This window comes from Heterodontus francisci, chromosome 8 (assembly GCF_036365525.1).
Source record: "Heterodontus francisci isolate sHetFra1 chromosome 8, sHetFra1.hap1, whole genome shotgun sequence".
Taxonomy (NCBI): domain Eukaryota; kingdom Metazoa; phylum Chordata; class Chondrichthyes; order Heterodontiformes; family Heterodontidae; genus Heterodontus; species Heterodontus francisci.
Window position 1 is genome coordinate 22,474,149 of NC_090378.1, and position 24,601 is coordinate 22,498,749.

A 24,601-nucleotide genomic window follows, 5' to 3' on the forward strand; every position below is an offset into this window, starting at 1 on the left:
AGTGGTCACCGAGGTAGAAGCACATTAAGACATTTACTGCTTTGAATAGGTTTCACTAAACAATAATTACCGTCACTTTCTGTACTGTGTTCTAGCAGCTGCTTGCATAGGTGTTGTGTTTAAAGTTATAACCTGTAATGTATACTGAATTACTGATACCTGGACCTATTAAGTATTATTTTACAAACAGATAAATATAACAATACTTGCTTCACTAATTATTCAACATTTTCTTTCATTACTGTTATTATGAGAATTATGATATGAGTGTAAGGGTATTATAGCATTTGGCCTTGAGGTGCATAGCATCATGTAATATCTGCCATGTGTTGTTGAGGGAGAGAGATGGAGAAATGAAGAGCTATACACACCCTGGCTACTCTTGAGAGATCATTGAAGCTCTTCTTGCATGAGATCCCGGTCATGGGGCTGATGCTCCTGGAGCTGACAATCTCAGTCGTGTCTTTCCATGCGTGGTGCAGTTGGTGCTTTTGGATCCTCCTGGCATTGGCTAAAAAGATAACTTCCCTCCTCTCCCTAACTTCCTCCAGCAGGACCTCAAGGGACCACACCTGCAAAGCATTTGAGCAATGGACTTTCCTAGCAGTCAAACTGCAGAATCTTGCAGGAGGATACAGCCTTGCTTTAAGAGCAGCATTCCTGCTTTAAATAGACCTCTGGGATCTCTCTGAAAGTGGGTGGGTTTCCCTGATGGGGCAGCAAACTGGTTGGGAAGCCCACTGGTGAGTCTATAATGAGATCCGGGAGTTAAAGTACAACGGGCTTGTTCTTTGGGGTGGCAGTTGAGTTTCTCACCCACCCCACCTACCCACCAGCCCTAAACCAACCAGTGACCCCAAAAATTTGATATAATGGTGTATTTTAGAAGATTGGTGTAACAAGGCCATTCTGTACTTACAGTGAGAATGCTCTACCTATAATAATTGGTAACACAGTGGCATTCTGTGTTCACAGTTCAAGAACTTTTAATAGTGTATAGTATTCTGTCCCCATCAAGAAGCCAGCCTTTTGTTACATATTCAGTGAGCTTCTGAACTGAATTCACAACTTTCTCAGATTGGGCCATTACAAATGGGAATTTGTCATTTTACTGCTTTCAAAGAAGCAAGCTTGTGTCTTGCTCTGCTCATCATCAATGGCTTTGAAGAATGACACTCTCCTTGCTAACAACACCACCTTTAGCCCAGTTATAAGCTTTCCTTGTGAAAAGCACGTGGTGACCCAAATCACTGCAGGCAAATACAGCCAAAATTGGATTGCGCGTGGATATAAAGTGTTACCTGCTACGAAGGAAGAGCAAGTCTATTGGTCTATTCAGAAAGATGGACTGTGATGTTGCCCAGCAATGGCTGGTTAATGTCCTACAAACTCTCTTCAGTTGCGAATGTTGATCTCCTTGGACTGGATTTTCTGTCCGTTGATTATGATTGGCCAGAAATTCTAATCTTGGCTCAATGGTCAAATCTAATTGAGGCAAAAAAAAAAGTTTAGTTGGCTGAAAGCATCTAAAACCTCAGCAAAGTCTGACATTTGCAATCACTCTTACCAAGTTCACTATTCTAAAAAGCCTGTATCTGCCTAGGAACATTGAAATCCTATTTGGCAAACTGAAGAGAAACCCTACCTCCTGCTCCTGCACTAAGTACAGTGCAAAATCAGGGAGCCCTATTTTAACTCTGTGTAAGTGAATTAGTTTTAAGTGAATTAAAATCTTGCCCATGCAGTCTGATGGATAAGAGGCGGATGATGTGCTCATTATTAGAGTCCGCCCTCTCCAAACTTGAAAAGGTATGGCTAAGCTGCAGGTTCTCTGCCAGGCTGTCTGGAGCAGCACGGAAAGAATTGCTTGTGCTTAAGTCTGACCCTCATGTTTTTTGCAGAAACGCAAGAGCTCCTGCGACTACACCTCAGTGTTCTATATCAGGCCAACTGTTTGGGCAGAAAGCCAACATCTCTTGACCTGCCTGTAGAGACTCTTTGCAGATAGTGTAATTGCCTAGAATGCAGTCTCCACTGTGCACAGTTGGCCATCAGTTACTGAGCTAGAATTTCTGAAGTATACATTAGTCTTTAGAAAATCTGTTGCTCATTTTGTCCCTAAGTAGAATTTCTCCAAGTCTTTCCTGCAGCCACAAGAGGGTCGGTCTCTTGGGGCAACTGTCCTTATTACTCTGCTTGCCCCCTAATGTACTAAAAACAGCCTTGGGTACAAAACTCTGTGTAATACTGAAACATTCTATATTTACAGCTAAAATGCCCTGCACATCAGACTAGAACACAAGGGAATTCTCAATTTATTTACAATGGAAATGTCCTACAATGAAGACTGGAGTGCAAGGGCATTCTGTATTTATAGTCAAATGGCCTGCACATGAATCTCTGTAACACACACACATTCTATGTTCACAGGATAAGTAGATGAAGTTGATTTGAATCAAGTGCAAGTTTTCAGACATGCATTTGTTCTGTTCCACTGTTCCTAACCCAGCAGTACGTTGCCCTTTAGCTACAATATTTGTTTGTAAAGTTATAGCATAAAGTTTTCAGCATTCTCAAAAGAAATCACAGTATAATTTGATTTTTAAATTTTCCTTTCCTTGATCTAATATTGACTTGCTAAATTAGCTTCATTTTGTCCATAGAAATAACTAGAATAGTTAACAAAAAAAGAGTGTATAATTTCTAAACTTGAAAGCATTACAATTTCAACTTAAATTTATAATATTATCGATATTGTTCTCTAAAATGGAATCTAGTATTTCCCAATGCAAAAATCCGTTGTAATTTTAAAAATAGAATTACTCAATGAAAATGCTCATATTTCCTACAATATAACCAAACTTTCTAATCCCACTTTAACTATCAAATGAGGCAATATCATAGAGTTACATATATATTAACATACTGAAGCAAGTCATTTGGCCCACCCAGTCTATAACGTGTTTCCTGCACATGAGCCTTAATTTTAAACACCTATTTTATTATTTTTAATTTTTTAAAATTTAATATTAATACCAGGCAGCATCCTAGTGAATCTACAATGTACCCTCTCTATTGTCTCAACTTCTTCCCTGAAGTGGGGAGGCCAAAACTGCCTTATCCACTTGAGGTGCTATTTTAATGCCTTGTGAACCTCAACTCCCAAATGTCTTGGTTTTTAACGCATTGCCTAATCTTCCCTCATTCAAAGTATAATCATTGTTTTGATTTTATTTACCAAAACATACCTCTTCACACTTACATTGAATTCGATCTATCACCTTTTTTTGCCCATTCCATTATCCTTTCTGCTGAGTCCTTGCCATCCTACATGGTGAGTGTTCAAACATCTAAATGTGTGCAGTTAATGTATTGGAAACTCAGACAATCCTACTTACCTGCCCATACATAAATAAAATCAGCGTGATGAATTATTTTACATTAATTGTAGAAAGGGCATTAAAGCGGTGCATGCACAGATTCACCACGATGATGCCAGAGATCAGAAGCAGTAGCTACGAGGAGGGATGTGTGATAGTCAAGCCATTTCTGCTGGTGCAAAGAGGCTAAGAGGAAATTTAATAGAGGTTTTTTAAATTGCAATGGATTTTGTTAAGGTGGATAGGGTGAATTGTGAAAAATTTTCCATCTGATAAGGAAGACAGTGACAAGTGTTCATTGATTTGCAATTGTGAGGGGAAAGGTTAAAAGTTTCTTGATGCAGAGGATTGTTCAAGCATGAAATGCTTTCCCACAGGGAATTGAAGCAGAGACCATTGTATGTTTAATTGGAAACTCAGGTAACTATTTGAACTGAATAGATACAAGATACAAGATTATGGGAAGGGAGTAGGGCACTGGGACTAACAAAGAGGCAGCAGACATGATGGTCTGAGTAGCCACTTTGCTGTCAACTTCTATAGTTCTTCTATGCTTCAGGCTCCTACTGTGACCCTCTTACAGGCAGCCTCTCAGTGGCAGTGGTAGTGGTATGGGATCAGCTGAATTATTCTGTCAGTCAGACGTCGAGCATGCACCAGCAGCATACATGTCAACCTACAAAACTCAGAAAAGCAAACCAACAACTAAAAAAAAGCTGATACAACCCACAAAAAACTGACAACTCAAATTGCAACTAAAAACCATCTGTGAATAAAAGGCCTGTGACAAAGGCTACAACTTTGAGATGAGTGAGGAAGCTAAATTAATTTTTAGTACATTGCATTTCAAGATTTTTATTTGTGTTTTAGGATTGTCTTCTGCAATTCAGTTTGTTTCCCTGTGAAAACTGAAATCCTCTGGCCTCAAGTACGACATACAAAAAGAAGAAATTACAATGAGAGTGAAGTTGAGCGTGAGCTTGACATGAATTACACTGCAGCTATATCAAAGATTCCATTTGTTGTATTATGGGGGAATAATGGAAGTTCAAAAAGTGTACCTTTTGTATTGGGGATTTATATGAATTTGCACAGTTCTGATAGTAGAAAATGTATTATCCCCCACCCACTACCAATAACACTGGAAAATTCAGTGGATTATCAAGCATTACAAACTGTGCCGTAATTCAGCATTTGAAGCCAAAAGTAATTTATTCTTGATGGTTTCATATATACATATAGAAAATATATGTGCTTAATATTTTATGTAATTTTAAATATTAGAATAAAAGCAGTTGTTATAAGCCATAATGATCTCTTGATTTTGGCATTACTGAGGAATAATTCAATGATTATAACACAGCAGACTTCTATGTATGCAGGTGCCAGAGGTAAAAAGCAACAACATAAAAACTGGAAGTGCCCTGTCATGCAGACCCCCACCTGCCAAGAATGAGGCATATTAATTTTGTCATATGAACATTGATTTTAAACTGTTGCTGGAGTGAAGAAATGATTTGTTTGAAGATCACCAGACACTGGGCTGGAGAAGGACATTTGCATACTAAGCGACGCTGCTTGTGGAGACAAAGGACTATTCCCTGCTCCAATTTACCCAAATGGATTTTGATTACCAGACATTGAAGGTGTAAGGAGGCGCATTCCAGGCCCTGCTAAAATGATAACCACATAGCCAGGACTGGTTAAACCAGCTGGTCACATGACTAATTGGCTGGTCCAGGTTTTTTGAACAAACCACAGGACAGTTTGAATTCAGAGTTTAGTGGGCAACTGAAGCTGGAACAAGGAAGCCTCTCTCTCCCCCGCTTTCTCCCCAAGCCACCGGACCCATGGAAGACACATAAACCTTGAGAGAAAAGACTCCTACATCGGAACAAGTTGAAGCGTGAACTGGGCCCCAACGAATTGCAAGACTTACCGGCAACCAAAGACTCTACATTGACCTTAAAGGACTGTAACTACCAGATATTGCCCCAAACTTTTCCCCTTTATTCCTTATACTTTTTCTGTCTCTATCTGCGTGTGTGTTTATCGCGTAAGCATGCTAGAGTGGTCGCATCGCATATTCGTAGTCGTTAACCGGATTCGAGTTTTAAATTAATAAACTTCTACCTTTCTTGTTTAAATCTAAGGAAACCTGTTTGATTTCTTTGCCTTACAATTGGAGAACAGTGAACAAGGATTCACTAAAGGGGAGCTAAAAACACGGTGTTTTAAAATTAAACCCTGTTACGGTTAAACCAGGCAAAAGTTGAGAGGGAACTCCCTAGACCCCTTCTCACCTGGTCGTAACAGTCCAAAGAGGAGGAGCAGAGACGCTTGGGAGGAGGTTGAATTCAGCTGATTTTGAACCACGTATTTGGATCACACAAACAAGAGCCCCAAAACCTCGACTGTATAAAAACACAGTCAATTGCCATGTATCCGCTAGGGAGACCTGGGTCACATAAGGATAGAAAATAAGGCATTTGATCCCCTCATTTATTTTATAGAAAGGGTGCTAAAGGTCATTTGATTTCAAAGACTGTCAATATTTCTTATCTCAAGTACACCTTTTACAATTTCCTTCTGTGCTGCAGGTACTCTTGGCGTTATCAGCTTCAGGAATTTAAGAGCGTATTCCGAGTCGTTGCAGTTGATTTACGAGGATACGGAGAATCAGATGCACCCATTGGTCGAGAAAATTACCAGCTGGATTGTTTGATTACAGATGTAAAGGACATTGTGGAGTCACTCGGTAGGTTAGTTGGAAGGATGCCTTGTTGGCTTTCAATGTTTTATTTTGTTCTGCTGTTGCACCACCAGATAATTTAGAATGCTGCTTCCTTTATTTCTCTTTGATATCCACAATAAATTTTTTTCTCTGCTAACAATGCAGATATTGTGCTGGTATTGTAACCAATGGTTACCAACTTACACTGTAGCACTTTGGCTTTGTTTTGTATTCATGACTAACTTTTTAAGTGTTTTGGAAATCAAGGAGCAGTGAGCTGATCTGCAAATCTGAGAATTGGGTAATGCTGAAATTATTCTTGTTCCAAGATAGAATTAAATTCCAAAAGCAGCAGCCACAGTCTCATTTCTGCTGTTAAATTGATAAACCATAATTTTACAATTATGCTTATAACAGGAAAATTTCCACTGATATTTTGGCACCATTTTTCCCCCATACACTTAGAATTATATTTTTCTGTTTTCACAAATGAAGTGCTAATTTCCTACAGTTCAGTAATTTTAGTGAACCCACAGGATGATGGATGAGCACCATTTTATATCTCATATTTTCAAGTATTCCTAATTCAGTGTCAGAAATGAAAGAACCTCATCAATTACAACATATCCATATGAATACTACTGCATCACTTTACCAGTAGAGAACGCTCAACTCTTGCCAAAGGAAAGAAGACAAAAAGTCTCCTTCACAGACTGGGACATCAAGATCCTAATTGGCAGTGTTATGGAAAGATGTGCTTAACTTTTCAGTCCAAAGACTGGTCCACAAATTTGCACTGGACCATGAGAGCAAAGCAGCAGATTGCTGACCAGATCAACTTGGGATCAACCCTCAGGGGACCAGGATGAGGTTGGGAAGAAGTTCAATGATTTGGGGGGGAAAGAAGCATGAGTAAGACCAAGGTATCTTCTTGCCTAATACAGACAAATGTAAACTATCACACATTAGGAAGAAAAAATGTCCAACACACATATTGCATGAATTACCCCCATCCCCGATCCATCCTGAATTTCACCTCCTGAGAATACCCCCCTCCTTTCCTCACTCAGCCTCTGCACTGTTTCTGTTCATCCTGTTTCTTTAAGGCCACAACGTTTAATTGCAAGTAAACCTAGCCTGTGGTCAGCCATGATTAATTGCTGTTTGGGGAGAGAAGTTTGCAGATTGGAAAGTACTTGTGAATTTCTGGCTCCAGGTCAGAAAGAAACTGAAAGGAATAGCTGCTTTAAAAGAAAAACTTAAATACTTTTGTCGCTTCAAAATATAGTGCTGGATTTTCCCACGGGCTTCAGGACCCTGATGTCGGAACCAAATGGGGGTCCTCAGCCTGCACTTACCGACAGCGAGGCCAACTCAGCAATCTACCAGGAAGTGGCCTCCGAGCTCGCCATCCAATTAAGGACAGCGGGCGGGCTTTCAATGCTGCTGGTCCAATCAGAGGGCTGGCAGCTCTGGAGCCTCAGCAGCCCCACCGGGAGAGGTAGGCGCTACTGATGGGGACCATGAGGATGTCTCAACATGGAGATGCCCATGCTGAAATGCACAGTAGTGTAAAAATTAACTAAATTGAGGCCAGCAGGTCCATCGTAATGGAAGGAAAACCTTTCCACTGGATTGGGATCGGCCGCAATTGGTGCCTTTCATGTTCGAAGTCCTGTCAATGGAGCATAGAGACGCCAATGGCCCCCCAGTCTGCCACATGGAGGCTGCCTTCGTTGAGCTGGCTGTCTCTGCATGCAGTGGGGGTCCACTCCACCATGGCAAAATGGCAGAGAGGCCGCAAAATCACCTCTAATTGGCATCTTAATCATCTTAATTGACTGCCTGTCTCTGTGGTACGAGCAGTTGATCCTCTTCCCAACCCCCAGTCCTGAAAAACTTCTACATCAGGGGGAATGTGTCGGAGGCCTGTCCTGACGTGGCTCTCCACTACTTTCCCAGCCTTTCCCACCCCCCACCCCGCCTGCACAGAGCAGGATAAATCCAGCCAGTTAATGTTTGAAATATAACAGTTATTCTCAAAACAGTTAAATATAAACATAGATAAATAAGTACCAGCTGTGCTGAGATTTTGAAATTGTGTGTTACCTTTTTGTCACTAAGTCACAGGTGTGATGTGTGATTTGAGAACTCAATTACATTTTATACGCCACCTGATGCTATAATGGTAAGATGGTATTTTGGAAGGATGAGATTAGATGAATTGACAAACCTTCATGCAATCTTGGAAAGTGTCTAGCTTTCCTATAGAATTATTTATTTTCATCCAAAAATATATTTTCATTTTTTAACTGAAATTACAAGCTATAATTAACATTCTTTGATATTTTGTTTGTGTGCAATAGGCCACAATATTTCCAGGGAACCTGAACAGGCTTTCTGTATTGCTGTTATTGTGCTGAGGCTAGGTAACCTTTCTCTAGCTCTCTCAATTAGATAATTATTGACTTTCAATTCTCATACTTTAATCTATTACCACTGTATTAAATTAATGTTGAAAAATGCAGTATGCCAGTAATATTGACAATATTACTCTTGGCACCAAAATTATGATTTTCCACTCACCGTTAAGTAGGTGTTAATAATGTTAATTTTCAAAAAATGCCATCTAATTTGTTTTCACAAATAATTTTGGGGCTGTAGCATCTGTATGATGTCTGCACATATTCAAAGGAGTTTTAAGAAATAAATACCTTTTTAAATGTCTTGGCTATGAATTTCACTAATAAATCTAATGACACTAGAGGCGATCTTTTGAAAGGTTTGAAAAATGAGTATTTTGAAATCCTTGTTCTTGAAGCACATTTAACAATAATTCAGACAAAAATCCTTGTGTTTTGATTTTCAGTTTAAAAGTAATGGCCCAGATTTGGCAGTAAAAATAACGGTGAGGCTACCAGTTGTTACGACCGACCACGTAAGACAAAGCCCCCAGTCAAAATATATGATTCTGATTGAGGTGGGAGAAATGCACTGTCAATTCAGTCCTGTCCCTTCACAGATCACCTAACATATCACATTAAACTTACCAAATTACAGAAAACCACAGACGAATTGAACCATCTATTAACCCCCGAATGAGATGAACCAAACCAGTTGTCTTTAGATCAACAAATTAACTGTTTATTAGAAAAACTAAACTCTTAAACACTACTAGGATAAAAACAACATTTAAAATAGAAAGAATTAGTATTCTTTCAGATTTACACTTCCCGATAAACAGTCCTCTGATTAAAGTCCACTCGCAGTCTTCCAGGGTCCGATGAAGGAAGAAAAAATGTCCAACATCCGAAACTTCAACCCCTTTTTTGTCCAGCGATGACTTCAGCCGATCAACAACTCACAAACACTTTTCAATGAATCAATTTGGCTTTGGAATTTTTTTGAGAGGTGAAAAAGTGATCAGTCTAAAATTCACCTTCCTTCAGTTTAAGTTATCAGAGATCTCTGTTCCATTCATGCTGCTCCAGCTGTCTGTCTGTTAGAACTGTCTGTTAGAACAGTCTGTCTCCACTAAAAGCCAGTTCAAAATTTAATTGCAACATTGTATAATCAATTCTCAGTCTCTGAGTGGCTGTGTCCAAGGCAACCAGGATGCACATTTGAAGATGGCTGGTTCTTCCACTCTATATGGTTGTATCCAACGGCAACCGAAATACACCTGCTCCAACTCCTGAGGCTTGCTGGTTCTTAAAGCAGTACTGATTCTTTGCTGACTTAAAGACACACCATATATTTCCCCCAAATAAAACAGTAGGATTATAATACAGTGCACACTGTTACTGAAGTATAAATCAGATTGCACATGTGCAGTTCATCTCGGAAATCAGGAAGTTGCTGTCTAGGTTACTCTGCTCCTCCAGAAAAATAACTATGACAGCATTTCACTGAGAGACTCAGCATTTTTACACATGGGGCTGAATTTTACCAGCCCTCCAATGTTGGGGGTCTTGGCAGCCGGGCCAAGAAAATTCTTCTAGGAGAGGCCCGCCACAACCCCTGACGCCAAGAAGGCCCTGCTGCATTTTAATGGTGGCGGAGAGGCCTCGGTGCGGCCCCCACCATTCGGCAGCAGGGCCTTCATTTTAATATTAAAATTAAGTGAAATTCATGCAAATAAACCTATCTTGTTCCGACGGCTGTCCCACGCAATATTCCGGTCGTTGGCCTCCTTCGTTTGGAGTTCCAAGGCGTGACATTGGTGGGGAAGGGGGAGGAGTGAAATTATCAGGGCCGGGGTGGGGTAGCAGGGAAAACACTTTGTATTGGCTAAGGGGATGGTGGGAAGGGGTTGAAGAGCAAAGGTAACAAGGTTGTGGGGGAGGTTGGGGGGAGGTTCGGGTTGGGAATAAAGTTTATTTAGGTTAAGTGGCCCAAAAACAAACATGAGGGGGGTGGGTGGGAAAGGGCCTCCAGCTTTTTAAAAATTTTCTAAAGACCATTTACAATAATATACCTTTAAAAATTCAAATTTCTTCTAAGGGCTTGAAAACCTTTAAAAATAGCACCGGTGCTTGCGTGGTGTCGCCAGAAGCCATTGCCTGGGATGGAGCGGCTACCTTCTCCACGTCATCGGGGGTGGCCGTTCCGCCCCCGCCATTTAACTGAGCCCCCACCCGAAATATTATGGGGGCTCTGCAGAGGCCGCTCCACACGGGTGGACCGCCAACTGCAAAGCACGCCCTTGTGATTTGCGGCATGCTACTAAAATTCAGCCCATGGAACGGTATGAAGTTCCTGTGCTTACATGATAAATACCCACTAAACCTGCCAGAAGAACTTAGGGCTTGTGCATTCCAGTTTAAGTTAATTTTTAGTGGTATGATGAGCCTTAATTACTGCCAAATCTATCCAGCACTGAAAATTAGCTTTTGCAAGTGTGGAGTCTCATTTCTTCAGATTTTAATTATTGTTGGAAATGTAAAATAACTTTTTAAAAACTTTTTCTTTCTCTTTTATCTTTCTTAATCCCATCTTTCTTTCCCTCATTTTATTTTACTTTCTGCATCAGACTGGGCATTGAATTATATATTCTAACTTGCACTTTCTGGTTCAGACTCTGCATGTCTCAGGAAGGAATCTTCAATTTGATTGGTTAAGGAGATGCACAGTTCACATGAATCCCAAATCCCCGGTAGACAGCGCTGAACTGAAATGGATTTCTAATCGCTGCAAAGTCCCATAGGAAGTCTCTGGGCAAGTGTAAATGTAACAAATGCTTGGCACCAGTCATTTGCCACTAACCACAAAATCCGGGCCATTGAAGCCTGTGTGACTTTTATTGCTTCTCCCTGTCAAAAGCTATCTATCTGTTGATAAATTTTTCTAATTTTAAATCTGGTCTCAAAATTATTTGCACAAGGATAAAATTAGAGTTCCCAAAATTGTAAAATGTCAATGAACGTATTGGCTGTGGTAACCAGCTTTTAATGGGAATTAGGTTCTGATTTTTACTTGTCCAGGCGTTTTCAGGGACCAAGTCATGATGACAATTCTACAGTACAGCAACCACAAAACCCAACTGCATGGGAAAAAAACTGCAGTCAAGTGCACTATGTGATTTGGGGTTTAGAAAGAGATGTGGAAATAAACGGATATTTTCAAACCAAATAGTTATGATTATACAGTTTTCTGATTGAGTTGGTTTTGATTTTTCTGATCAACATTCCTTATATTTATTTTTTCACTTCTATATATTGAGGTGTTTGCTTTTACTTATTGTGCAGGCTACAAGAAATGTGTTCTGATTGGCCATGACTGGGGTGGATTAATCGCCTGGTGTTTTGCTATCTATTATCCTGAGATGGTAAATAAAATTGTAATTTTGAACTGCCCACATCCTACAGCTTTTTGTGGTAAGTTCCATTTTAAGCCACTAGATTCTTTTTAGTTAATGATGAATGATTGATGTCCGGGAGCCCCTGGTGGGTTAATCAATTTATCCAGTGAGTAATTGAGCTTTAAAGTCCAGGAGGGTCCTAGATTTGATCTACTGTCTATGCTGAGTTGGTTGGGGCATGACAAATGGTCTCAGCATCTCTCAGTTAGGGATAAGAAAATGGTTATCCAGCAATACCTGATGAAAGCAGGAACAAGATCAGGTTCTGATGAAGGGTCACTGACCTGAAACGTTAACTCTGCTTCTCTCTCTGCAGATGCTGCCAGACCTGCTGAGTATTTCCAGCGTTACTTGTTTTTATTTAAGATCAGCTTCAGTTGTGTATAAATAATTGATGCTTTGAGTGTTTTAACCAACAGTGCTTAAATTTTGAGGCTGCTCATAAAAAGGGCAAAAGAAGTGTTAAATTTTTCGGGGTGCCAGGAGAAGCACAAAAAAACCCGACTCACTCAGCATGTTTGTGCCCCCCAATTCGCCCCCATGCCGCACCCCCCCTCAAATTATCATCTCCCCTCCCCATGTCAGTCTTGACCTGTTGGCCAGCACCGGTTAAGAATCGGCCAATTTTCCACCCTCCTTAACCAGTGACCTACAGCGGCATATCTGTTTGTTGCTTGCTGCTCACCAACTGCATTTAAATGAGGCCCAAAGCTGAATTTGCCTCAAGCCCCAGACCAGCATAATTGGCACGCTGTTCCACATGAATGCACTGTTACTCTGCCGACTTTGCACCCGCTTTGACTGCATGTACAAATTCTCGTGCAGACTCTGACAATTAGCACTCCTTTAATCAGAAGTGAAGTCTTCTTTGTCTGGTGGTCGCTCCCCTAGTTATTCTAACCCACTGTAGACTGTCTATCTGTAAAGGGGGATTGATAGCAATAGTTTAATCTCCTTTCTCTAGTGTCTCTTCCTCAGAGAGGGGGGGGCATGATTTTTTGATGTGCCTTCCTTCAGAAGTTTTGGCCAGTTGGATGGTTAGCTCTATTTATGTCCTATTTGTGTATTGTAATGTTCTGCCATCCTAGACATTCTTATCCACTTTTTCTTCAATCTGATGCGTAGATTCTAATTATCACAGTTTCAACAAAGGAACTCATTTCGATTCAGACATTCTCTAGTGATTCATCCCTCCTTTCTTGTCTTTCTCATGATTCCTTTTTAATTGAATTCAATGTTAATTAGTTTCTATTTCAAGATTGTTTCTAAAATGCTTTTGTTTTATTAGGGTTACCAGTTTGACAAATTCTTACAGTTCACAACTTGTCTTGAATAATGAAATTATTGTTAACTAATGCAAAATATATCAGCACTAGGTAATTAAAAGAACATAAATAGGAGCAGGACTTGGCCATTTAGCCCTTCGAGCCTGCTGCAACATTCAACAGGACCATGGCTGAAGTTCTACCTCAACTTCACCGTCCCACACTATCTCCATAGCCCTTAATTCCCAAAAATCTATCAACCTCTGTCTTGAATACAACATAAAGTGAGTTTAAAAAGAAACGCAGCACAGAATACTATTCTACATCACAACAATCATGAAAAATACTCCATTCTTCCAGGAGCATTACTTCCAGATAAACCTTTCTGTAGACATAGGCGAATAGCTTCAAAATGTCAAAAGGCAAATTTAGTAAGAATAGCAGGAGATTCTTCTGCATACAAAGAGTAACATGTTGAATGGCATTCAGTATGGGGTAATGCAATGAAAACCTTGTTGCTTAAAAAATATTTGGATGCTATGAAGGGAGCTGCAGATTTTTCCACATGGTGAGGTTAAGATGTCTGTAATTATCTTTTATTCTTTCATGGGATGTGGCCATTGCTGCAAAGGACTGCATTTGTTGCCCACCCCTAATTGCCCTTGGACTGAGTGGCTTGCTAGGCCATTTCAGAGGGCAGTTAAGAGTCAACCACATTGCTGTGGGTCTGGAGTCACACGTAGGCCAGACCAGGTAAGGATGGCAGATTCCTTCCCTAAAGGACATTAGTGAACCAGATGGGTTTTTACAACAATTGATATTTTCATGGCACCATTATTGCTTTCAATTCCGGATTTTTATTAGTTACATTTATTAATTGAATTTAAATTCCACCACCTGCCATGGTGGGATTTGAACCCATGTCCCCAAGGTATTAGCCTTGGCCTCTGGATTACCAATCCAGTGACATTACCACTCTGCCACCATCTCCCCTATGTTGTGAAGGGGAGGCAGGCGGGGACCTCAGATTTTTAACTGTTGGAGTCTCTTGACGCAATTAGGACCTGGTCATGATTTTAACTGCCCATGCTATAAATGGTGCCCAGTGCGGTACCCGCCAATAAAATCTGGCAGCAAGCAGGAGCAGGGCCAGGAGGCGCTCGGGTAAGTTTTTTTAAAATTCCTGGTGGGTCATCAGGAGCAGGATTGCCCATCCAGACTACACAAATGCAGCCCTTGCCCTCCCCCAACCCATACACAAAATACTTACAAAGTAGCTAGTGATCATATAACTTCCGGCACAAATCTCCCAGCATACCGTTACCGCTCCCATACAAATCTTTTGCCAAAAATTGGATAATCAAAAGGGTGACCCCCCCTCACCACTTACCTCAGGACCCATTCAGAGGTCCCCAGCAGCAGCCTAATTCCATGTGAAATTCCACTCCAGCCCACCAGCCACCCAACGGTTCCTGCAGGGCTCGGGCAGGAGGATGCTACTGAGTTGAAATGCCCCAAGCCTCACACTAGCATCGTCATGGTCACTTCCCATCCACCCTGGTCCACCCATGCTGCACTAATGCAATTTGAAATTGAGGCTAATATCTTTGCCTGAAACAATGAACATGATTTTAACTCATTTAAAACCCATTCACTTACACAGAGTTAAAATCAGGCCCATTTTGGTTTCGGCTTGCGTGTCATCATTGCCATTAGTATGTTGTGTTCACAGAACCTGGAGACAATGTTTTGTATTTTCTCTTCAGCGTTCTATATTCTGACTAATCTAATACCTCAGCTCCTGACCTCAATACAGCCTTGGTTTAAGCATGGACAAAAGAGCTGAACTCAAGAGGTGAGGTGAGAGTGACTGCCCTTGATATCAAGGCAGCATTTGACCGAGTATGGCATCAAGGAGCCCTTACAAAACTGAAGTCAATGGGAATCAGGGAAAATTCTCCGCTGGTTGGAATCGTACCTAGTGCAAAGGTAGATGGTTGTGGTTGTTGGAGGTCAATTGTCTCAGCTCCAGGATATCACTGCAGGAGTTCCTCAGGGTTGTGTCCTTCAGTTGCTTCATCAATGATCTTCCTTTAATCATAAAATAAGAAATGGGGATGGTCGCTGATGATTGCACAATGTTCAGCACCATTCGCGACTCCTCAGATACTGAAGCAGTCCGTGTAAAAATGCAGCAAGGCTTGGACAATACCCAGGCTTGGGCTGATAAGTGGCAAGTAACATTAATACCACACAAGTGCCAGGCAATTACCATCTCCAATAAGAGAGAATCTAACCATCTCTCCTTGACATTCAATGGCATTACCATCACTGAAACCCCCACTATCAACATCCTGGGGGTTACCATTGACCAGAAACTGAACTGGAGTAGCCATATAAATACCGTGACTACAAGAGCAGGTCAGAGGCTAGGAACCCTGCGGCGAGTAACTCACCTCCTAACTCCCCAAAACATGTCCATCATCTAGAAGGCACAGGACAGGGGTGTGATGGAATATCTCCACTTGCCTGGATGGTTGCAGCTCCAACAACACTCGAGAAGCTCGACACCATCCAGGACAAAGCAGCCCGCTTGATTGGCACCCCGTCCACAAAAAAAATTCACTCCCTCCACCACTGAGCACAGTGGCAGCAGTGTGTACCATCTACAAGATGCACGGCAGCACCTTCCAAACCTGCAACCTCTACCAACTAGAAGGACAAGGGCAGCAGATGTGTGGTAACATCACCTGCAAGTTTTCCTCCAAGCCACACACCATCCTGACTTGGAACTATATCGCCGTTCCTTCACTGTCGCTGGGTCAAAATCCTGGAACTCCCTTCCAAACAGCACTGTGGATGTACTGACCCCACATGGACTGCAGCGGTTCAAGAAGGCAGCTCACCACCACTTCATGGGCAATTAGGGATGGGCAAGAAATGCTGGCCTTGCCAGCGGCGCCCGCATCCCATGAAACGAATAAAAAAAAAAAAGTTTTTAAAAACCTACCTCAGCCGTGTCAATATATGACGAACTTCACCTCAGCATGCTCGTAATCCATCAGGCTTTCTCATCAAATCACCTGTAACAGCACAGCAGAAGTGCTAAGGCTATTTTCTGCCTGTAATCAAAAATAAAGGTCGGTTTCCTCAAGAAAATTCACCACTTACCCCACAGCTTCACCCCTCTGTGGGGCACCATTACTCCAATGGCTATAGCAGGTTCACCACTTTAAAAGCTGTTTACTTCAGCTGCTGGCAGCCAGATGTTGCATTAGTAGCTTCCATCATAAGCACCTCTCCTGAAAAGGGGAAACTGTCCTAGACCATGATGGACAGCACGGCTCCAGGTTTCTGCATCAGGCAAAATGCAATTTGTCACATTTTCCAGAACCACAGTTCTGCTCCAAAAGAAAATGAGGGTAATTATTTCAAATCTGTTTTTAACAGTTAAGGGCAAATATAATAGCACCATGGCAACCTGCATACAGCATATGTGTTGTAGAAATATCTGAAAAATATTTTCACTGATGTCAAACAGAATCTGGTCTACCTGTTTATTTTTGAGATTAACCAGAGTAATAAATGAATTCAAGACCTATTGTGTGCTGTTCCTTGCACGGTAGAAATCTCTCAAAATGAAGCAACCCCATAGTGAGAAACAGATTTTCTTTGCTGCTCTTTATGCTGTATGAATGAGTTTTAATCTGAATCTAATTTTCTGTTTCTTTTAATGGAAAGACCCCAGTTAAGAAATGCACATGACCTAGCCTGCGATGTAAGAGTTGCAAAGATGTAAAACGAGAAGGAATAATTAGATCGACATTAGGTGATTTGGTTTCCTCTCATATGCTCAGTGATTTCTTGCCAGTGCGGTTTTCCTGCACCCATTTATTTTAAATGGGTTAAAATTGTGTTAAAACAGTACAGATGGGAATGTAATGCCAATCTATTAATCAGTGCATAGAGGAAATTAATATCCTAGATAATGGTACAACATAAGTTTCTCCTGATTAGTTTATTTAAAACTAAATGAACACTGAATTAATTATTAATGTTTCTAAGTCAAAGTTAGATTATTGATTGGTTCAATAATGAAGAGAAACCGTAGCTATCAATGATGATCATTCTATCTTGGCATCCTTAACCAGTGGAGTCCTCCAGGGATCTCTCGTGGACCTGCCACCATCCATTAATATTTATTAACAACTTCATTGAAGATGTTGTAAGCAGAATTTCTAGTTTTGTTCTGACACAGATTTGCATGTGAAAGCAAGATCTTAATTCATGAAGAAAACTAAAGAGGTGGTTATTCAAAATGGGAACTTCATTATAAACTAAGAAAACATCAAGTGAAATGCAGCCTAAGACAGCGATTCCTGATTCCGCACAGAGCAGAGCGATACAAATATGGTGCAGGAGGGAGACGTAGTGGTCTAACTAGGTCCCTCATACAGATGAGATAAACATCGTGAGAGAGGAAATATTAAGTGGTTCAGCATCTTTGAAATTAGATAAATCACCAGGCCCAGATAAAATGAATCCAAGACTCTTAAGGGAAGTAAGGGAGGAAATAGCGGAGGCTCTGACCATCATTTTCCATTACCCTCTGGCTACAGGCATGGTGCTGGAGGACTGGAAGATGCTAATGTTGTACCGTTGTTTAAAAAGTCAGCCTAACCTCAGTGGTGGGCAAATGCTTGGAAAAGATTCTGATGGACAATATTAATGGTCATTTAGAAAGGCATGGATTTATCAAGGACAGTCAGTATTAAGGGAAAGGCCCTGTCTGACCAACTTGATTGACCCTCCTTGTTACCTCCTCAAAAATTCAAAGAAGGTAGTGACTTTGATGTAGTCTACATGGATTTTGTCAAGGCTTTTGACAAGGTCCTGTCTGGCAGACAGATCAGAATAGTAAAAGCTCATGGGTTCCAAGCAAAAGTGGCAAGTTGGATCTAAAATTGTCTCAGTGGCAGGAAGCAATAATGGTTGACAGGTGTTTTTGTGACTGGAGTTCCACAAGGCTCAATACTTAGACCCTTGTTTTTCATGGTGTGTATCCATGATTTAGACTTAAATGCAGGGGGAATGATTAAGAAGTTTGCAGATCAAACGAAAATTGACCATGGGGTTGATAGTGAGGAAGAAAGCTGTGAACTGCAGCAAGATATTAATAGACTGGTCAGGTGGCCAAAAAAGTGGCAAATGGAGTTCAATGCAGAGAGGTTTGAGGGAATTTATTTGGGAAGATAGACAAGGCAAAGGAATACACAGTAAATGGTAGGGGATACTGAAAAGTATAGAAGAGCAGAGGGATCTTGTAACACATGTCCACAGATCCCTGAAGGTAGCAGGACAAATAAATAGGTAATTAAGAAGGCATACTTTCCTTTAGTAGCTGAGTAGGGAGGTATTGCTAGAGCTGTACAAAACACTAGTTCGGCCGCAGCTAGAGCACTGCTTACAGTTCTAGTCATGGAATTAAAGGAAGGTATTTAAGGAAGAGGAGATTTACAAGGATTTTGCCAGAACTAGAGAATTTTAGCTATAAGGAAAGATTGGATAGGCTGGGGCTGTTTTCTTTGAAACTAAGAAGGCTATGGCCAGATTTAATTGAGGAATATAAATTTGAGGGTTTGAGATAGAATGGATAGGAGGAACCTATTCCTTTAGCAGAAAGGTCAATAGCCAAGGGGCATAGATTTAAATTAATTGGCTAATGTGTAAACCGACAGCCAACACTGACATCTCACTTCCACCCAGCCATCCACAAGGAAGAATCATCCTTGACACGAGGAATTGCCGAAGACGATGAATTGTAGATGATGTAGAATTTGGTCTTTGGTAATCAATAAATTGAAACAGAGATGTGGGCATTGCTTCCAATTCTCTATCACTGGAGCAGATCCACATTAAGTCACTGAAATTGCGGTTCTACGTGGAATATACTTTGCATAAAAGAAAATTATATATTTTGTTAAAGCATTCAAAAGAAATTCATTGATATATTTTTTTCTCAGATTACATGGTGCGACATCCCTCCCAACTGATAAAGTCAAGTTACCTTTTCTTTTTCCAAGTGCCATGGCTTCCTGAATTTGTTCTTACGATAAGTGATTTCAAGGTGAGGAACGATTCAGGTGTAAGTGATGTGGTTGAAAGAGCCATTAAAGTTTTTAAACATATACTAATACAGTTCCTTTATAATTTCACTTTATAAGCAGAACAATGTTTCCTCTAAATATATATGTATTTTATTTTATTCAGCAGTAAATTGTGTGACTGTGTTACCCTGGATGATGACACAGCAGAAGCTGTTCACAGTCTTCATTTTGTACAACTATAGTATCAGTTTTAGCTATCAATAACAATACATTTATTAAGAATTATAGATGGTATTAAGCTTGTGACTGTCATTTATTCTTGGAGTTCAGACAACCTCCGTTAACTAATCTGGTTTACCTAAACTCTTTGAATATGTTATGCATTCTCAACCGTCCAAGTAGGACCAGTTGAACTGGGTGCCACATTAACTGATTGCAGAATATATATTACGATTACTTTGTGTTGTACAGTATATGTACCCACCTCAGGCAAACCTTTGGGAAAGGCATGTAATCAGCTTGTTGTGCAAAGAGTCCTAGGGGTAGTTCTTAACTTTGTGCAAGTGTAAAACAGGTGATAGCGAGTCAGCAACCCATTCCACAGCCGGAATTTTACACCACCCCAGCAAGCCGGATGGTGGCAGGGTGTGGTGGGGGGGGGGGGTGGGAGGGTGGCGTGAAATTGAGCGGGAGGCCTTCCCGAGCCGCTCCCGCCTCTGCCCCACTTTACGTGGGCCGGTGGGGGCGAGAAACGGGCCGCCCGGGCCAATCAAGGTCCTTAAGTGGCCACTTAACAGCCACTTAAGGGCCTTTGCCCTTCTCCACGGGGATTTTACCCATGGCAAGCGGGCGTCCAGGAGACTTGAAAGGCTGCCCAGTGAAACCTGGCGGCCTCTCAGCGCACTGGGGGTGGGGCCTGGACAAACGGGCACAAGGTGCCCGTTGGAAGGCTGCCTCTGCTTCCCCAACCACCCCCCAGACCCAAGACGCCTGCCTTCCCCCCCACACGACCACCCTTGCCTCACCAGGACGCGAACAATCACACCGGCAAGGCAAACCAAATTTACCTGTAGTCCTGTTTCCATGTCCTCGGCTGGTCTGCAGTCCCAGCAGTGGCCAATGCTCCCAGTGACGCTGCTGGGACTAAGAGCAGCCGGCCCGATGATTGGCCGGCAACTCAATGAGGCGGGACTTCGTCCCTCAAGCGGGTGGAAGTCTCACCTTGGAACAGATAAAGCCCGGGAACCCGTAAAATTCAGGTTGGATCCTTGGGTTGGACGGAAGCAGGTTTTACGTTAGTGGCCAGCTCCCATCCGCCCGATGTAAAATCCAGCCCTACTTCTCTCCCGGTTTTATTTCAGTTGACTTGAATGGAAATAAAATTTTGGGGAGATGTAGAACTGGCTGCCGACTCACTATCACCCATTTTACGCTATTGCACAAAGTCGAGATCTACCCCTTAAAGACTGGGAGGAAATAAAATACTGTGTTACCCTGGATGAAGACACAGCAAAAGCAGTACTACTACTACAAAATATGGTTACATATTGCATCTCATTGTAAAGTGTAGACAGTGCTTTCAGTGTCCAAAATAACCACAAGTATGTCAACAGCAATTAACCAATTTTATGTTCTAGGTGTTGAAGTACTTATTCACAAGTCAGAGCACAGGCATTAGGACAAAAGGCTGCAGGATGACCTCAGATGAGATTGAAGCCTATCTGTACATCTTTTCCCAGCCTGGCGCCTTCTCTGGACCACTCAGCCACTTCAGAAATATATTCAGGTACACTAGGGTTGAAAAAGACAGAGCTTGTGCAAAAATTAACGTACAGACATGTGATGACTTGAAAAGTCCTGTAATAATCGGCTGAACTTTAATAGCTTGCCGCCCTTCTCGGCGGCGAGCTTCAAGAAGTGCGCACTGTATGCGCGAGACGTGCGCCGCGGAGCTGCTGCGATATTTCGCACAGTGATCCATTAGAATGGAAGGGGCGGAGCACCCACCCCTGATGACGTAGAGGGGCCGGGCACACCATCCAGTGCCACTGCGCAGGCGCGGAGCCATTCTTAAATGGCTTCAAGCCCTTCAGTTACATTTTTATTTTTAAAGTCACAGAATGTTCAAAAATAAAGTTAGACATGTACTAACATTTTCAATCCCCTCTCCCACACCCCCAATAACTAATCAATTCATTAATTGCCCTTCCCCCCCTTCCAAAAAAACTTTTATTCCAATCCCAACCTTTCCCCCCCAAACTTTATTAACATTAACCCTCAATCCCTTCCCACCATCCCCCTCCCACCAATAGGAAGAGCTTTCCCCACTCCACCCCCTCATGCCATGAGAACTTCACTCTTCCCCCATCCCCACCAGTGTTACGCCTCAGATCTCCGGACGGAGATCCGAAGGCACGGGAGTTCCAGCCAGAGGTTGGAATATCGGTGTGGGACAGCTATTGCTACAAGGTAAGTCATTATTCATTTAATATGATTTATTTAAATATTTAAATCAAGGCTCAGCTGCCAAGCAGTGGAGTGGGGGGGGGGGGGGCGCCATTCCGAGGCCTTGCTGCCGCCGGTAAAATGGGCCGTGGCCTCCCCATGGTGGGCCTCTCCCGGAAGTATTTTCCGGGTCCCCCCAACATCGGGGGGCTGGTAAAATCCAGCCCTATGTGTCCCACTGCACTTGTTTGCTTTCATGTGTAGATTCAAGTACCATAAGCAAACCTATAATAAGAATCCAGGCTTAGGACATATTTGCAGAGTTTTAGTCAATTTCCAACACTGAGGTCCAGCAAAAATCTGGAAAGATGAACTCTCCTGTTTTACTGTCCTTTACATATTTATGTCTAATTATTTTTAGTACTAACCCTGCTATAATTCAATATCAATAACTTATCTTTTGGGAACAGAAAATAGGCTGTAGCACAGATTAGAATCAGGTCAAATTTTTGTCTGTTAATCACTCCCGTGAAGCACCTTGGGCCGTTTTACTACTTTATGGGGGTTATTTACATGCAAGTTGTTGTTGTTGTTGTTGTCCCAGAGGTTAAAAAGACAGAAGACACAAACTGTTTTTGTTGAGATTATGGCGTGATGCAGGCGGATCTCAAATTTCAGAGTCAGATTTGAGGACCGTCTCCATTCCTGCCATCCCATTTTGATTTGTTACGGCCAGCTGGTAAGGGGTGTTGCTGGTTCCCACTGCTCACCTCCCAACTGACCGTAGCAAGTGGTTTTGTTACTAGCGTTTTAATCCCTTGTGTTTTTGTTTGTCAAATAAACAGACAGCGACAGGTTTTCTTGTAGGTTTAAAAGGGAAGATTAATGATTTATTGAGCAATACTCATTGCCGAAATTGCCACAACTGCACCCACACACGCAGTCACTTGCTCACACACAATAATAGATAGTGTTATGAAAGTGCTTCTATTTTTAAATTTTTTTTGAGGACTCAGGGTTGAAGATTGGAGAGATGGATTCCTTTGGAGGACTGGAGTAACTCCATAGATACTGGAATTTTTTTTTTAAAAGGTCACTGGCAGGACTTTGTTTAAAAACGCTTATTGGAAGTCACGTGTCTTCAGCTAAGTAAAAACAGGTGCCTTCTGACTCTGGGAGTTGTTTACAGAGAAGTGACATGCCAAGCTTTATGGTGATCAAGAGTTGTTTTCGGTTTGAATATTGTTTTGAGTCAGTTGGGGGTCAGACTGTCGAGAAAGAAGACACCAGTTCATTTTTTCTCCACCTGTCTGAGAAACACTGCGAATCCAGTGTGATAGCTGAAACCCCTGATGCCGCATTTCTCCTGGAAAGCCTGCCAGACTAATCCTTGATGTCGCCTGAAGAGAACTGCTAAAAAAGATCCCAGTGACAGCCCTCTACCTGTATTTGAGACACCAGAAAAGGGGGAACTGATATCATTCCATATCTTATGCTGTTCCTTCTAGAATTAACAAATATTTGGCCAAAGTAATTTATTTGTATTTTTGTAGAAAAAATCTCAGCAGAGAAAACCTCTTTTTTCTTTAACCGATGTGTGTGTGTGTATTGGACTAACTTAGAAGGGACTTTTATTTTTTAATTTGTGTGTTAATGCTTTGCATCTTTACTGAATACGTCTTGTTTTATAATAAATTGATAATTTTGTTATTTCTTAAAGAAACCTGGTTGGTGGATTTAATTCTGAAATTTAAAAAAGTATATAATTGGCCGTATCGGTAACTGGGTAAACATTTAAATATATGTTGTGGCCTGTGGAGAAGTGGAACTAGAGAAAGACAGTGTAGTCCTCCCGCTTCAGATGTAACAATAGAGAGGGAAAGGGTATGTGGTTTGAAGTGAGGTAGGTGTTTGGGGTTCACAGTAAATCTGTTGGATCTTCTCGGTGGTCAATTTCTCTTTTAAAGTTGCAGGCCTGGGTTGTTTGTATATTTCTCTGGCGGTTGAGAGATCGCTTTCAGTCCTCTGCTGCACATGCTGAAGTGTAGCATTCGCAGCAGGGCACCTACTTTGGCTTTTGCTGCATCTCTCAGCTCTCGAATGGGCAGGCTTTTTGGTGATATTGTTTTGATTCTGTCCCTCTCCAGAGAACTACATTATAAGGTAATAGTCTCTCACATTTTGCCTCTTTTGGGAGACGCAGTGCCCCTTCCCTGTGGTGACCGACAATGGACGAGGCTATATCTACTTCACACCTTCTTTGTTTCAGGAGAACTTATTCAATTCAAAAATGTCTTGTTATGACCTAGTGAGAAAGGTGTCTAGGATTCCCTCTCAGCCTTCACCTGGTCTTACTGTAACAGGGTTTAATTTTAAACACAGTTTTTAGCTCCCCCTTGGTGAATCTTTGTTCACCGCTTTCCAATTATAAGGCAAAGAAACCAGCACAGCAGGTTTTCTTAGGTTTAAAGAAGAAAAGTTGAAATGCATTCAACTTAAACTTAAACTCTAATTCGGTTAACGCCTATGGATACACGACACGCCCACGCTAGCATGCATACGTGATACACACATGCAAATAGAAACAGAAAAGAGCAGAAGAAAAATAAAGTGGAAAAGTTTGAGGCAATATCTGAAGAGTTTTTATTACAGTTCTTTGAGCTAACTGTAGAGTCCTTGATTGTAGATAGATCTTGCTTTTCATTGGGGCCCAGTATTCTTCTTAAACCTTGTTCGATGTAGGAGACTTTTCTCTCTTGAAGTTCATGTGTCTTCAGTGGATTCAGAGGCTTGTGAGAAAGAGATGGGAG

At 41.6% G+C, this 24,601-nt stretch overlaps 1 protein-coding gene across 1 annotated transcript in view; it reads left to right on the top strand.

Moving 5' to 3' along the window:
- Window positions 1-24,601, top strand: part of ephx4 (epoxide hydrolase 4) — a 55,113-nt gene that overhangs the window by 16,488 nt on the left and 14,024 nt on the right. The window contains exons 3-6 of the mRNA XM_068036355.1: window positions 5,981-6,138; window positions 11,862-11,990; window positions 19,263-19,366; window positions 20,984-21,132. Of these exons, the coding sequence (XP_067892456.1) occupies window positions 5,981-6,138; window positions 11,862-11,990; window positions 19,263-19,366; window positions 20,984-21,132 (540 nt within the window). The remainder of the gene's footprint in view (window positions 1-5,980; window positions 6,139-11,861; window positions 11,991-19,262; window positions 19,367-20,983; window positions 21,133-24,601) is intronic.